The 15,606-nt window shown below is 43.1% G+C and overlaps 1 protein-coding gene across 3 annotated transcripts in view; it reads left to right on the top strand.

The window, feature by feature from the left end:
- CBR4 (carbonyl reductase 4) overlaps positions 1-15,606 on the top strand; it is a 215,986-nt gene that overhangs the window by 176,173 nt on the left and 24,207 nt on the right. For all 3 annotated transcript variants that reach the window (XM_069244101.1, XM_069244109.1, XM_069244118.1), the window contains exon 6: positions 1,687-1,821. In XM_069244101.1, the coding sequence (XP_069100202.1) occupies positions 1,687-1,821 (135 nt within the window). The remainder of the gene's footprint in view (positions 1-1,686; positions 1,822-15,606) is intronic.

Here is a 15,606-nt window from a genome sequence, read left to right as displayed (position 1 = left end):
GTTTAAGAGACTCCCGTTCCAACTCCCTTCCCCCAGCAAGATCTGGTGAACAGTCCCTAGACGACCCCTGGGAAGATCAATCCCCAGAGAGTCTCTATCCAAGCGGCCTGGCCGCAAGTGGCCTGGACCCAGAACACTCAACAGGTTCTTCGGCCTCCCAAGGAACACCCGCAGCCATCACGCGCCCGCTCCAACTCCAGCTAGGAGCCGAGTCTCCATGAGATCGCATGGGAAGACAAGAGATGGGCCTTACCTGCTGCAGTCAAACCCTGACCCTTCCAGGCGGTGTGCTGACTTTGTAATGCTATAAATTGTGGTACCCATGCCTAAAGGTTTGACTGTTTGAGAATTATGTTCTCCCGTTGAGCTGTTTGTTTTCTTTAGGGGGTGAGGGATGTACTGTCATCATTAGTGGACGGTACCATGTATTGAGGATGCCCATAGGGAGTGAGACGAATCCCCCTGTGACTTTCCCTCAATGCTGGCGGCCATGGAGACCCGTCATCAGAGACAATAAATTGATGCGCTGAGTGTGCAGGAGTTTAGTAAGAAAGAAGAGAGTGTTCAGAGTTTAGAATAAAGAGTGGCTGCCCAAACGCACCACAGTGTCCACGTGGTTACTTGGCCTGCACTATAGGAGGGTCATCCATTGTTTTGATCGTAGAAAGTAACCCCAACCAGACCTAGGCTTTTGTTATGTACTGTTGTTATATGTGTTCTTCCAACAGTTGATATATGTGTCTCACAAAAGCAAAACCAGAATGCTTCCACCCACCCCCCTCCATGGAGTCCTATATAAATTAGACAACTCCTTTTTGCATTATACGCGATGAGAATTTGAAGATCTGTCTGTGTGTCTTTTCCTCATGAGGTCAGAAATGTTGACCTGAGTTACAGTAAACTCGGTTGTAAAGCTGAGTGATTTTCAAGTGTATTTTCTCAGAGATGAAATCTCTCTCTTTTTATATCATTTATCATGCTGACCTTAAGCAAACAACCTTACAACTATACAGAAATGCTTTCCTGGTTGTGGCGATAGCCCGCCCTAAGAATGCTATGATGTTTTTTTATTGGCTGATTCTTAACTCACGCCCCATGCAACAAACAGAAAACGAGTTCATTGGAAAGGCTAGGGTGATGATGAGGAATGGATAACCACCGGGAATGTATATACGCTTTCAAGATCCAGCCAATGGGCCTAGCGGTAAAGGGCAGCTTTTTTAAACACCCATTCCTTCCCTCTAGTTGTTAGTGTTTTAACCTTTTGTTTTACCTTTTTACCTCGCTTGTGGTATATGTTTGCTTGTGCTGTACATGTATATCGCTTCTACGAAAGTTTTGTTTTTAATCAAAAGTGTCAAGTGCTTGTCTTTTTTTCTGTTGACAGGTCTGCTTTTATTATTTGTTTTCACTTTTTACCTGTTGTATACAAAAGCAATTGACTTCCATTGCTTTGAAAGTAATTTTTAACGGTTTTCTCTTTTTTTGTTACCTTTTCACTCGGACAAAAGACATTCAGTTGCTCTATCATTTATCTATAATTGTCCGAGCGATAACAACGAAATGAACCTTATACGTTTACCATTAACATGTTTTGTTGGATACTAGAAACCCAGAGATGCTTAAAATACGTGAAGCGGCTGCAGGTTTGGTCATATGATGCTCTCTTCTGTTTGCCCGCCACAGGAAGCATAGTAGGACAGAAGGGGAATGCAGGTCAGTGTGTGTACAGCGCAAGCAAAGCAGGGCTGGTGGGATTCTCACGCTCGCTTGCAAAAGAAGTGGCAAAGAAGAACATTCGAGTAAACGTGGTCGCCCCAGGTCGGTATTGTTTCAGATTATGTAATTTGGTAAAGTCACTGTATTATGGGACGATTGTAAGATTTTATTTTGTTTAATTGCAATGCAAGTTTCTACAATCAAAATAAATTGGTGTGCATATCGAGTTATGCACTTTACCATCGCTTCAAAGCTGTACCGTGCCATTGTTTATGTTTCCGCCCAGGAGCGAATCAATTTGATCAAAAAATGCTTGCTAATAGTGAGCCATGCATAATACGATTTTAAAATCTCCTTTTGCAATTACCAAAGGACATTCTCCTATATTATTACTTAATTTACACTTAAGGTACAACAATATCAAACTGCTGCACCTAGTGGCATACAATTAGAATTTGAATTGTACCTACATTCTAGTGTAAATTTATGAATTTCTGGAATTTATAAACATTCCCAGGCACCATTTGGAAAGCTGCGCCAGATATAGGTGTTCATGGTATTCTTTAGAAGGCCATGTGACATTCCTAGTCGGATCCAGATGACTCAGTGGGGGATGGAGGAAGGCAGGATTCCTTGTGCAAATACATACTCCATTTTTTTTCGCTGCTGGCAAAATAATTTTCCACCCTGAGAAAGCCCTTCCCGGTCACCACCAGCAAATCTGACAGTGATCGGTTTCCCTTCCCAACCTGGAAAGAAAGCTATGGCAGCCTGGCTTTTGACCTACATGCTTGGCCAATGTTTTTTTTATCAACGCTGAACAGCATTGCCTAAAATAAATGCTTTTTCGGATGTGCAGCATCCTCAAAAAAGAAAAAATTGTGAAATTGTCAGCTCAGGCATGTTCCATGAAGCCGCTCGTGGCTGCATCTTTTTTTTTGAGGCACATGCTTGCATGATGACATGTTACCACAAGTGCGTGCCTAAGTAATGACTCGGGCACCGTTTAATTATTTTAAAATTTATTGTTCCAAGATGGAAAGACCAGCACGTGCATGTATATATACCCATCCAAAAAGCAGAAATAAGCGAGGAGTGGGGTAGCAACAGAGAAGCTAGTGTGGGTGAGTTGTTGGGAAGAAACGGGGAGAAGGTGGTGGAGCAACAGACTCACTTAAGGCCGGGTGCGGGGGGAGATACATTAAAAAAATACATATGGGTGAGGGATGCAGTAGACGGCCTGGCTGGTGGGACCATAGGGCAACATGGAGAGCGTGAGTTGGGAAGGAGGTATTTTTGGGGGGGGGGCTATGCTACACAAAAACAAAAAAACATGGTGCAGCGAGAACAAAACACATGCACTCATAAGGAATGCAGAGATCAAAAGAAAAAAGTAGTTCTTTGAATGTGAGCATTGGAAGGATAGAAGTCATCTAATCAAAAGGATGATTTAAAAAAAAGCAAAGCTCCAGGGGAGGGACGAACAAAAGACGAGGGAGGAAAGCAACTGAATAAGCAAATGCAAGTGACAGGAAAGCCAACCTATGGTAAACATTGTACTAGCTCAGAGCCCACTGTATATTTTGGCCTAGTCCACAAGAGGCCTTTCTAAGTATATAAAAACACTAAAAACAGGAAACTCAACTTATTAACCAATGTGTGTTTTCTTTTCATTGGTTTAATTATGTTTTCTGACATGTAGATTTGCTTATCAATGGTTGCTGCTCTCAGAGGCATGATTCAGTGGAATAACCAATGCTCAACATGTACAAGAGCCTTTCAGTTTTGATCAGTGCACTGCCTGTGCATGAGTCCTGCATCCCTTACAAAGACTCACTGTGGAAACCATGCTCAGATGATATGGTTAGAAGAAGCTTTATTCGGAAGATATGAAATAGCCCACGACCAGAATTGATCTAATCACTAGATGCACCAGCTGTAACTGACAACAACTTCCAACTGGGCGCCAGCATTCATTCCATTCAGGAACATGCATGGGTCACAAAACAGAGTGATCGTCGCCAACAGGTAAAGTACAAAACATAACACGGGACATAGTACAACACCACCTTCCCTGTTATGAACAAAACAGTAATAACAAAGAAATAATCTAAATCTCATATGTGAGCAAATTGTCAATTCATTTTTTTATTACTCTCCTTGCTATATTTCTCTACAATCCCAGCTTGTTTGGAGTCGATTTCACCAAACTTCGTGTGTTCTACTAACTATTCCCTGCAGGCAGTGCTGCTCCCTTACTTACTTTCATTACAGGAACAAGAAGAGAAAACTTAGACGCCCTTTTTTTTTTTACTGCTTTGGGTTTCTTTACCTGGACCCAATCATTAACATTCAGGTTTGAAGAATCTTTACCTCTGTCAAACATCTGTTTCATTTCCACTTGTCTTTGGAACACCTTAACATGTCGTTCTTGAGAGGCATCATGCATTACTGAACAATCACCTTTGACTGACAGCTATGTAGGACACAAATTGGTGTCAACCTTCCTACCACTGATTAATGTGAAAGGAGACAACTTTGTGGAAGTCCAAGGGGGTGATATAACTCCAAATTTTTGTTCTTAAGAACTCTTTAACATCCTGTCCAGAGGAAAAAGCTGTTTGAATGCCTTCTTTCACAAACTAGTTTGCCCTTTCACCAGGGCGTTTGAATTGGAAGAATACAGGCTACTTTTGTGTGCTTTACATTGCTAGCGCACCTGGTCCTTAGTAAGTAAACTTACAAGGGGACACGTATAGGTCGATGAACCTTTTGGATTGCATGGAGTATCCTAGCTAAGCGGTAGACCAATGAAACATCAATATCACTATAGTCAATATCAATCATTATTAGTGGTAAACTCTATCTAATAAGAAACACCATCACTCTAGAAGAAAGTTAATAGTTTTTATTCTCTATTTGTTAAAATTCTAATTAAAAATCTTTATTCCACTTTATTGTTAATCAAGCTTTATTAATCATCACAAAGCAATTGTTCACCAAGAAAATCTTGAGCAATAAAGCAATGACATAAGTCAACAAATTCTTAAACATTTATGGAATAATTCAGCAATGCAATTTAGTCAGTCAGTTGTGACCGTTAAAAGTCACCCTTGTCAGCCTACCTAACCCAGATTAGCATCAGCATGTGGGACTTCATGCGAAAACAATTTACACAAAATCATTAATTTGGAAAAATCTATCTAAAAGAGGAAAAACATATTTTAAACATGGAGTTGGTAACTAGAAGAAAAAGCATGCATTAGTCAGTCACATTGTTATAGGTACCTATCCAAGATAGATCAGCAACGAGTCAGTCTTCGTCTCCAGGTCATCAGTCATCAGCAAAGTATCAGGCTCACAGAGAGTAAGCCCAATTATCAGCACTTCAGACAGCGTCTCCTGACGTCATCAACTTTCGCCTCTCCGCTCTAAATTTCCTTCCCTTGTCATGACTTTTTATTAGGGTATCTCAGTCCATCCCACTTGTTGCTAATTGGTCAAACCTATCTGAAGTTATGACTCTAACCTATAGTTTTTGTTTACCACATGTACACGTCTATTAAGGCTTCAAGTTCCGTTAGTTTGATTGGTTCTTTTGTCGATGAGAACATCATCCGGTTCTTCAGGTTACTAAATTGTTGCTCGCAATCTTTCAGTCAGTGCTTCCATTGTTCAAGTCCTGGGAAAGTACGTTTAGCCTACACTACACATAATTGTATCAATTTGTCCTCATCATCTCCTGTCCACTGGCACATTTGCAGAATTTTCTAGCAGAGCTCTCTCTGAACTCTGTACAGTTCAAGGTCCTTTTCTCCAGTTCTAGTCCTCAGCAGCTCATCGCGTCTCCACGTTAAAGCAAGCAAGGCCTAGCGAAGACCAGGCCTTTAGTTTGGCTAAGTTAAGAACACAAATTAACATAAAACATAGGTTATACATTCAAATATGACATATTAATACATCTTTATTATATATTTTTCATTATTTGGCATCTTGTTAATACACATGGTGACCACTCCCCGTGGGCCCATTATACTCAGACATGTTATTTTCAAAAATTAGTTTCTTTACCGATTTTTCTCATTAGTATTTATACGCAAATCATTTGAAATTTCTCATATTAGCATATCTGCTCCAACAACATCATGTAATTTAAAAAACATATAGGCCCTCATTACGACCCGGCGGTCGGCGGAACACTGGTGGTAACCCGGCCAACAGGCTGGTGGCGTTTCGCCAGCGTATTATGACTGTAAAGCATTTGCCACGGTCATACCGCCGGTCCCGCCAGTATACCGCCAGGCTTCAGCCAGGCGGTCATAATCCCCAGGGCAGCACTGCCAGCAGCGCTGCCCTGGGGATTGAGTCCCCAACCGCCAGCCTGTCCAAAGAAAGGCTGGCGGCAAGGGGGACTTGGGGTGTACCTGGGGCATGGGCAGTGCAAGGGCCCTCAGACACAGCCCCATCGCGCATTTCACTGCCCCAATTACGGGCAGTGAAATGCGCGATGGGTGCTGCTGCACATTGACACTGCCGCCGGCTCTATTATGAGTTGGCCTCAATGTTGATGTGACTTTTTGGCTGGCCCAGCGGAAATGTCATCATAGGGGGCCAAGCATACCACCAGCACTGGCGGTATATTGGCTCCTGCGGCTTCAGCAGTCTTTTTACAAGACCGCCAAAGTCGTAATGAGTGCCTTAAAGTGGTAGTCAGTTAACATAATAAAATATCTCATGTCTGTAGGTAGAACAAAAAAGGGGCCAAAAAATCCAATGCAACCTTATCTCAAGGTGGTTCCGGAAAGGGAATAGAGTGTTCTGATGCACTCATCGTCTTCCAGTGTTTGTCTGAAAGAAGACACTCCTGAAAATTGTCAATTACACATTTTACCTGGGCATCCAAAGATGGCCACCGGTAATGCTCTTTCAAGCATTCGAACATTTTACTGGTTCATAAATGCCCCTGTTTAATCAGAACAAGAGCCCTTCCTAACTCCTCGTGGGGTACAGACACCTCATGACACATGACCATATCGTTCACAATGGACAGCTCCTTGGAAATGTGTGCAAAAAACATAAATCTTTCACATCACCCTTTATATTCCTGCTCTCCAAACACCTATTAATAATTAACTCCTTGATTTGAGATAGTTTCTCTTCACCTGAATATCCTTTATTCCACTCTGCCTCTGTAATTTGTAATTCACATGTATCAACAGCATCTAATGCTGCTTCCAGGCATTCTGTGCCAGTGTCAGTCATCATTCTAATCTGAAACTTCTGAAATTATGAGTAACACGCAGTCAGCACAATAGTTTTTCTCCCCAGACAGTGTTTTATGTCTAAAGTTTCGAAAGCAACTTTATACCTTTTGCAGACCACTTACAAGGATTACTGCCTTGGAGCAAATTAACTAAGAGTTTGTGGTCAGTTATAATCTCAATATATGACATGAACTTCTGTATAGCCCACGTGCGAGTGCCTCATGTTCAAAAGTAATGTAACATTTCTCAGCCTTTTTCAACACTCTAGATGCAAACGCCACTATCTATTCTCTACTGGCAATCCACTGACTTAAAATTGCCCTGAGTCCTGTGAGGCTAGCATCTATCATAATGGAACACTTATGACCTGCTTGAGAAATACTCAATGCTGGTGCCTTCTCAGTCAATTTCTTAATATTATTGAATGTTTTATCCAATTTAGTAGACCACTCACACGTTGCTCCTTTTTGGAGTAAGGCTTTCAATGGTTCGACAGTTTGAGCAAAGCTGTGCACAAACCATGCATAATGTTTCACCAAACCAAAAGGAGCAAAAGGCATTTTTATTTTTTGGTGATGCAGCATCTGGAACAGCTTTAATTAAATTAAAAGTTTATTTAATTCCTTCCGCTGAGATAGTGTGTCCTAGATATTCAAGTTCCTGAGTAGCAAACCTCCATTTGTCACACATCACTGGAGTTAGCGGCTGGTCAGTGAAGTGACCTTCACTGGCTTGCTGGTTTCTTGCTGTTTTAGAGCAGTACCTCCACTCTGGAGGGAGTTCTGTGGCGATTGTCGAAGCCTAGAGGTCTTCTGGAGTTCTTTAGAGATTTTTCCAGTTGTCCAGCAGCTCCTCAGCAGCGATTGTTGGGTCCTGTGTGCAGCAGGCAGGGTTTGGCGCCTTTACTTTGTTGCAGCAGATCCACAGTTCTCGTGCTTTAGATCTTCTTGGTGCTGGTCTTCTTTTGTCCGTCGAATCTCAAGTCTTGGTCTAGGGCTGCCCTCTAAATACTAAATTTACGGGGCGTTTGAGGGAGAACCTGGTAGTGAACAATGAGTCATCTACCTTAGGGTGGCTACACCCACTAAGTGACCTCTTCCGTTGGGCAGAGGTCCCATCCGTATCCTTGATTGGCTATTTTTCTTCCATCCAAAATGGAGGAAAATGAAATGGAGTGCCGACCTCTTAGGCAACACCTTAGGAGTGGTACATGCCAGGTGGGGGCCACTCCTCCTATTCTTTCTGGGGTTTCCTGCCGTTGCTCCCGCCAAAAGTGGGGGTTTGCAATGGGGGAGGCCATCTGCTGCTAGCAGCAAGCTTAAGGGTCGAGTTTCAAGGGCTGTAAGCCCTTTTGAACTCCTAGGAAGCGATGTGCACTTTCCTGGGATAGGTGGGGTAGCACCTCTTCCCAGGAAGGGCTTTGTTCTCTGGTCCCCGAGAGCAATGGCTCTCTCCCCAGAGGTCCAGAATCCTGTCTGGTGGTGGCAGGCTGGTTGGGACTGTCCAGCAACCCTGGATAGTTAGCTTTTGCAGGGAGCTCCTCTAAGGTGACCTCCTGGGTTCATTTTATAATAAATCCAACACTAATACCAATTTGGATTTATAATTCTGAGTTGTTTGATACCAAACAACCCATCGTGTAGTGGTCATCACTGGTACTGACCAGTGTCCAGTACATGCACTTAAAATGGCTGCTCTGTTCACTTACTATATCCCAGGTTTGGCAAGGATACATTTGGGGCGTATTGCTCATGCAACTATGCCCTCACATACATTACAGTATAGTGAACCCTGCCTTAGGGCTGGAAGGCCTGCTGGAGGGGTGACTTATCTATTTTGCATGCAGTGTTCCGTCGACAGGGCACACAGGCCGTGTGCCATGTTGGGTTTGCATTTTAGGATTGCACCAGGACACTCAGCCTGCAATGGCAGTGCTGGGTGCATCTGGATGCATGACGCTAGAGGGTGGCACAATCTGTATTGCTGCCCTCAGGGGACTACCCTTAGTACTCCATGCCCTGGGTACCTAAGTACCATTTACTCAGGACGTATAGTGGCAGCTATAGGTGTTACCAATTACCTTTGCAAGTTTTAGGGAAAGAACACTGACACTGGAACCCTGATTGTCAGAATCCCTTTGCACTCCAGTCCATGTTGCATTCAGAAACCAGGCAAAAAGTCTGGGGGGGTACTGCAGCAAAGTGCCAGTTTCCCACTGCTTGGGCATCAAATGACAATCAATGATGATGTTCCTATTTAATTCCTATTTAATAAGCGCAAATCTGCATAAAGTCTAACCTTGTCTGACTTCTTTTGTGAGACATCCACAGAGAAACCCACTGTGAAGACTCACAGGGTTCGAGTATGCAATCTATGCACATTTTGTTTTTACCAGAGTTTGTCTCTTACGCTTAACAGCCAGGACAGACTTTATGAACAAGAGGCTGGTCATGGTTTTCAATTGAATTTGTTTTTCAAAACACTTAACTGGTCCTACCTTGTCAGAAAAAACATTAGCAAATTGGCCCAAATGTATCCCACGTTTGGAGTCCTGATTCATACTCCAGACCATGGTTAACGTGAACACATGGTTGCTGTGATAGACATACTTTTGCAGTATTGGAAAACAATCATCTTTATGAATTCTTTATTCAGTGGAATTCACAGAGGTATTCAGTTTAGTAGGTTTACCCACAGGAGATCGTCACTAAGGAGAACATTCACAATACAGTATCATAACTTCAGTACGTAATCAGCCAAAATATGGCCCCAATGATTAGATGATCTTATTATACATAACTGGATCTGTAAAAGACCAAAATAGATCCTGATTATTATCACTCATCACATTGGAGAGAATCAAAGCGATTGTGGTACCAACATTTCCCAACAGTATTATGTGTAGAAAGTGTTGAAGAGACATGCTGATTGAAAGTGTTCTGTGTATCAGGAAACATTATTTTGACAAGGTCAAGCATAAGGCTTGAATGGTAAAAAGTATTTAGCCATATTGATCAAGTTTGTCGTATTCTGATGGATACTTCTAACTGCACATTCCTCAGCCTGTGAATACTCTCTAGGCAGCAGAATGGACCTTGAGAATATTCTCAACAATTCCCTTGCACGCCTATAGGTGGCGTTGACTTTGTCCCACCCCAGAAATTACCCCGGCGCAACATATGACCACCATCCCTCACTTTGACGTCATTTCATGTCTTGCTGTACCTTCATTTGTGGATTCAGAGCTAGCTCCCTCAATTTTGTGTGACCTGAAGAAATTATTTAAAAATAAATGTATACAGTGAGCAAGAAATATGAATCCCCTGAAAACTACAGTATTTAAACCCTGCAAGGGCTGTCACAAACAAAAGTCTTTGACGGATCCTCACCCAGTTTCTCGTGTGTCTGGGTTTGTCACATAACTCCAAGTCATGTGGGGACTTCGCGAGGATGAACCGAAAGGCTGTATGAAACTTTGAGGCCAAGCTCTACGTCGCCGAACACTGTTGTAAAGTGATCAAGGGCCAGCTCGTTAAAAGTCAAGCATACTGATGCATTTTCTCTTTCTAGGCCAATCTTGAGAGAGGTCCTCTTCCCATTTCAAGTCTTCAGGTAATTAAAAATCCAAGAAAAAATATAAATCTGAATGTGACTACCCTTCATCCCACCACTGCAGTCAGGAGAAGTTGCATGGTTGTCAGGATGCCTCCTGATTTCAGTTCCAGTCCCTGGCCAAGGAGCCGATTCCCCAGTGTAGTCCTGCTGCAGGGCCGTTCCCCGAAAGAAGAACCGATTGATCGTTCGGAGTCAAAAGTGAATTTGCCAAGACGTTCATCATCTGAACGGCTCCTCTCTACCAAAGAGTACTTTACATATACCTTATAGGGGATGAGGGCCACACTTTGGGTGTTGCTTGCCAGTCGATAGACAGGTCACCAGAAAACACATATGTGCTTCTGTGGATCCGATTATCCTCCAACAACATTCTACATCAGAGAGGTGGATAGTTCAAGCCTCCATAAGATGACTGAATCCAGATTAAGTTTTCACAACATCACTTGAAAATGAATCCAGGAGCATGGAAGTATTTGGGAGTGTTTCCTCCTCCAGTCTTGTCCTGCACTCCATGAATGCCAGTTGCCCCCTTGGGCTTTAGTCATGTGTTAATGGTGTCAGAGACCTTGCTCACAGTTCCTGAGGCATGTCTCGATATTCTGTGCAGCACCACGCATGGTTAAGAACACAATGTTTTTTTTAAACATTTTAAACATTAAGATTTTTGTCTATTTTAACATACGTCTATATATTTTCTTTGAATTTCCATTATTGCTTTTAGTTTTTTATTTTATACGTTCTTTTGTGAACGTCACTGACACTGAAAGCTATCTGAATTGAATGATCCACAGACTTGTGGATTGAGATCCATGCGTTGCTTAGAGACATGCCATTTTTCTCTTAGGAGACTAAGCAGACTCACTTTTTGAAGCACTTAAAAGAGAGTGGGCCATAGCGTGCCACCTTGGCCTTTTGGCACCTGTGTGGCACTATTTCGAGCATTGCTTTCAGTAGAGACAAGGCCACCCTCTATAGTTGCATAACCCCCAGTTCTGTCTGGGGTCCAGCTGACAATGCCTGGGCCTTCAGGGGCAAAAGACCACCTGGTCCCCAGCTTCCCCTGACACCACTGCTTCAAAACCTCTTTAGCCTGCCATTAGCATCACATGGCCGGCCCATTGGAGGCAGGATAAGATTTTACCTCCACAGTTGGCAGACAGATGCCTGCTGCAGATTGTTTAGCATGAATACGGTATACCCCACCATACATATCACCTACACCACAGTGACCTCCAGATGACCACTTGTCCATTCTAAAGAGGATAGTTTGGGCTTTGTTGCACAAGAGTGCCACCAAGATCATTCTGACCTTACTTATAGAATCATTCATTTACATACATGGTGAACACCACATAGTTTTTGGCATCAAGAGCATTCTAGCATCAGAAATAGGGCCTGGATTCTACTCCTGTTATTTCCTGGTGCCGAAAAATGATGGGGGACTGCATCCTATGTTAGATCTATGCCCTCGGATTTTTTTCTGAGAAAGGACTAGTTCAAGATGCTTGCTCTAGTCCAAGTCCTATGCTCCCTGGTCCAGGCAACTGGATAGTGGCGCCACATTTGCAGGATGCCTATATTCACATCCTTATCCAGGAGTCCCACAGGCGTAACCTGCAGTTACAGACGGGCCACAATCATTTCCAGTTTTCTCTGCTCCCCTTCAGCCTCACCAGCGCCCCTCAGGTGTTCACAGATGTGATGGTGGTGGTCACTGCACACAATTGAAGGTTGGGAATAGCATCCATCCCATCCCTCAAAGACTGGTTGCTGAAGACCTCTTTGACTCAGTCACTTGTGGAACTCCCCCTGATGACAGTATACCTCATCGCATTTTTTTTATTTTTATCAAAATGCCAAAGTCACACCTGTCTCCTTCGTAGAGACTCCTGTTTGTTGGAGCAGTTCTGGATATAGTAAAATTTGAACCTTTTTTCCACCTCAAAGAGTCCAGGACATTCAGGCTATGATCACAATGTTTCAGCCTCAGACCTGGGATTTGGTGAGAATGGCTCTCAGGCTTCCTAGCCTCTTGGCTCCCTGGATTTTGGTAGTGGACTACGCCAAGTGGCACATGTGGGCTCTGCAATGGGATCTGAAATCTCTGTGGGCTCATCAGAAAGGAAACATATTGGGTTCCGTTCAGATGTTGAAGAAGATTTCAAAAGATCTGCAGTGATGGCTGCCAGATTGCAGTTGGACCAGTGTCATCTCTCCCTCCCTACCCTACCCCATCCAGAGCTGATGGTTGTGCTGGGCACATTGTTACTGGGATGGGGAGGTCATTTGAGAGAGATTTTGTTCAAAGAACTCTGGTGCCTGCCTCCATATCAAGTTGTTTGAATTGCTCATTTTGGCTGGCACTTAGAGTCTTCCTTCCGTCTATTAAGGGAGGACTTTTGCAGGTCTCATGGAGAACACCCCCATCATGAATTGCAACAAACAGGACATAGTTTGCCCAGGGATCCTGTACTAGGAGGCTCTGCGCCTTTGGAACTTCCTAAGCCGTCAATGCATCTACCTCCTAGATATCTGGCGAGATCTTTGAACGCCAGGACGGACAAATTCAGTCTGTGTTTCCTAAAGTATCACCACTGGCAATTATACATTGATGCGGCACAGAGCATTTTCTTACAGTGGGGAGAAACATGGCTCGATCGTTTTGCCACTACAGAGAATAGACAGTGTCTAAACTTTTGAACTTTGTAATTGCCAGGGTGATTCTCCCTCAGAGGTGCTTTTACCTATTGAGGTTCAAAGGACTCCGGTATGCCTTCCCGCCATTACCTCACCTACATAAAGTTATGAAGAAGAAAAGTAATGGCCATGCCCAAGTTTTTTTTAGTGACTCTGGATTGGGCTAGGAGAGTGTGATTCCAAGAACTTCTGTCTTTGTGCATCAGTCCTCCGATTCGGCTGCTGCTTCAGGTGAACCTTCTGTCCCAGCAACAGGGCAGAGTCCTGGATCCATGCCTACACAATTTACAACTCCATGCAAATGACTTCCTATGGCCACTGTTGAAGGTTATCCGTTAGCCCTTTTGACATTTCTGTGGTAACCAGATCAACCCTCGTAGTTTAAATCACCTGCTTTGATCCACATGTTTACACACTCACACCTTTTGTGATGCCCCAGAAGGACCTCAGCTTAATTCTCTAATTTGTGATGTGCACTCCATTTGAACCAATGCATAGTTGTTCTCTTGGTATTTTGACCCTATAAAGAGTGCTACTCATAGCGATAACATCAGCTTGTTACTTGAATTAGTTGCAAGCACTCCAATCATCATTTTGTCGTTCTTTGCTCCTCCTTACCTCTTGAAAGAGGAGGAAAGACTCCATAGTTTGGACCCCAAAAGAACCTTGAGCTTTGGCATAGATCGCACCAATGATCATCGGGTGGATGATTAGCTCTTGTGGGTTTCACAAGGGGATAAAGGTAAGACTGAGCAGAGGAGACCATTTCAAGATGTACAGATCTCAGCATCAAACTTTTCTATGCATGGGCAAAGAAGCAGACTCCAGAAGACTTGAGAGTCATTCCACTAGGGCCAAGGCTGTTACCACCGCTTTGCCACACAGAGTGCCTGTTTTAGACATCTATCAAGCTGCAACATGGGCATCAGGTCACACGTTTATGGAGCTCTTCTACCTTGATAGCCCAGTTGGTCTTGCAGAACATTTTGGTTTGAACTATGCCACACACCCACCACCTCGGGAGGTACTGCCTTTTTAAATGTTCTCAATCTGAGAAATCTGTAGTTAGAAGTGTCCATCAGAAGAACAAGTTACTTATGGTTTATAGCACTCTTTCCAGTGGATACTCTGCTTAACTTCAGATTTCTCCATGACCCTTCTACCCACCCTTTCCGTGGAATGGACTCTTCTCCATCCTTATTGTCCCAATTTGGTGAGCTGCACACTGCTTAATCTGATTCATTAAGGGAACTGTGTCCAATGGCGCTAACAGAATTCTGAAAGAAATTGATGTCAGCTTTGCAGGGGTGGTGGCTATATTTGACTCCTGAGTTATTTCTGGGGTGGGACAGAGTTGACGTTGAGCCGCACAACGCCACCTCCTGGCATGCAAGAGAATTGCTGAGAAAAATATCTAGATCCAGTCTGGCCCATAGAGACTATTCACAAAGTAAGGAATGTGCAGTTAGATTGTAAGTAATTTGTTCATTAAGCTTTTTGGCAAGAAGGAATTCCCAATTTTCATGATATCAAAATATGAATGAGAAGTTGCTTTCAGTCAGACAGCTAAATCGTTATTAGCATGACTGTGAGAAACACGCCGAATATTCACAATAAACACATTAATAATTCATATTGAAAGAGTAATTTAGCTAAGTCGCTGTGGCAGAAAATGTCTTATTCAAATACTTTTTGGGCATCTATTTGTAGAATCTTTTCTTTTAAATCAGCAATACTTAGCCTAATGTTAAATGCCCTATAGGTGTATTGGATGGGACTGTTTAGAGTGCACTGAAGTGGAGAGTCACTCCCAGGCATCTAAATCTTCTCCGGCAAGAGAATGAATATACATTGAGGCAGGACGTGTATTAAATATTTTCCACCAAGGGTCAAAAGCAAAAAATGATAAAATGTATTGAGTTTTCTTTAATCTCCAGAGGGATAAAACAACAAACACCAATTCGAAGAATAAACTTTGTGGGTTGCAAAGTATCCCTTCCTTTTATTATATCTTTATAATTTACCTGTGGTGCTCAGATGTTCACTGAGACAGTCTGGAGAATATCAATTTCATTTGCTCTTTATGGTATCACTAGTGTCCCATATCATCTGCCTAGCAGTTATTGTTTACATGATCATTACTATGTGCCAATAGATTGTTCTGAGAATGCTAGCAAGAAGATGGCCTTTAAAATCAGCAGGCATGGCCCATCCTTTAGGGCGGAGTTGCCACGCCCCCCCACCTTTTTCCCCTCATGAAGAGTGCCTGTCAGGCTGAACAAAGGTCAGCCTGACAGACACTCTTCATGTT

Source organism: Pleurodeles waltl, chromosome 1_2, assembly GCF_031143425.1.
Source record: "Pleurodeles waltl isolate 20211129_DDA chromosome 1_2, aPleWal1.hap1.20221129, whole genome shotgun sequence".
Taxonomy (NCBI): Eukaryota; Metazoa; Chordata; class Amphibia; order Caudata; family Salamandridae; genus Pleurodeles; species Pleurodeles waltl.
This window is presented reverse-complemented; position numbering and strand designations above follow the sequence as displayed.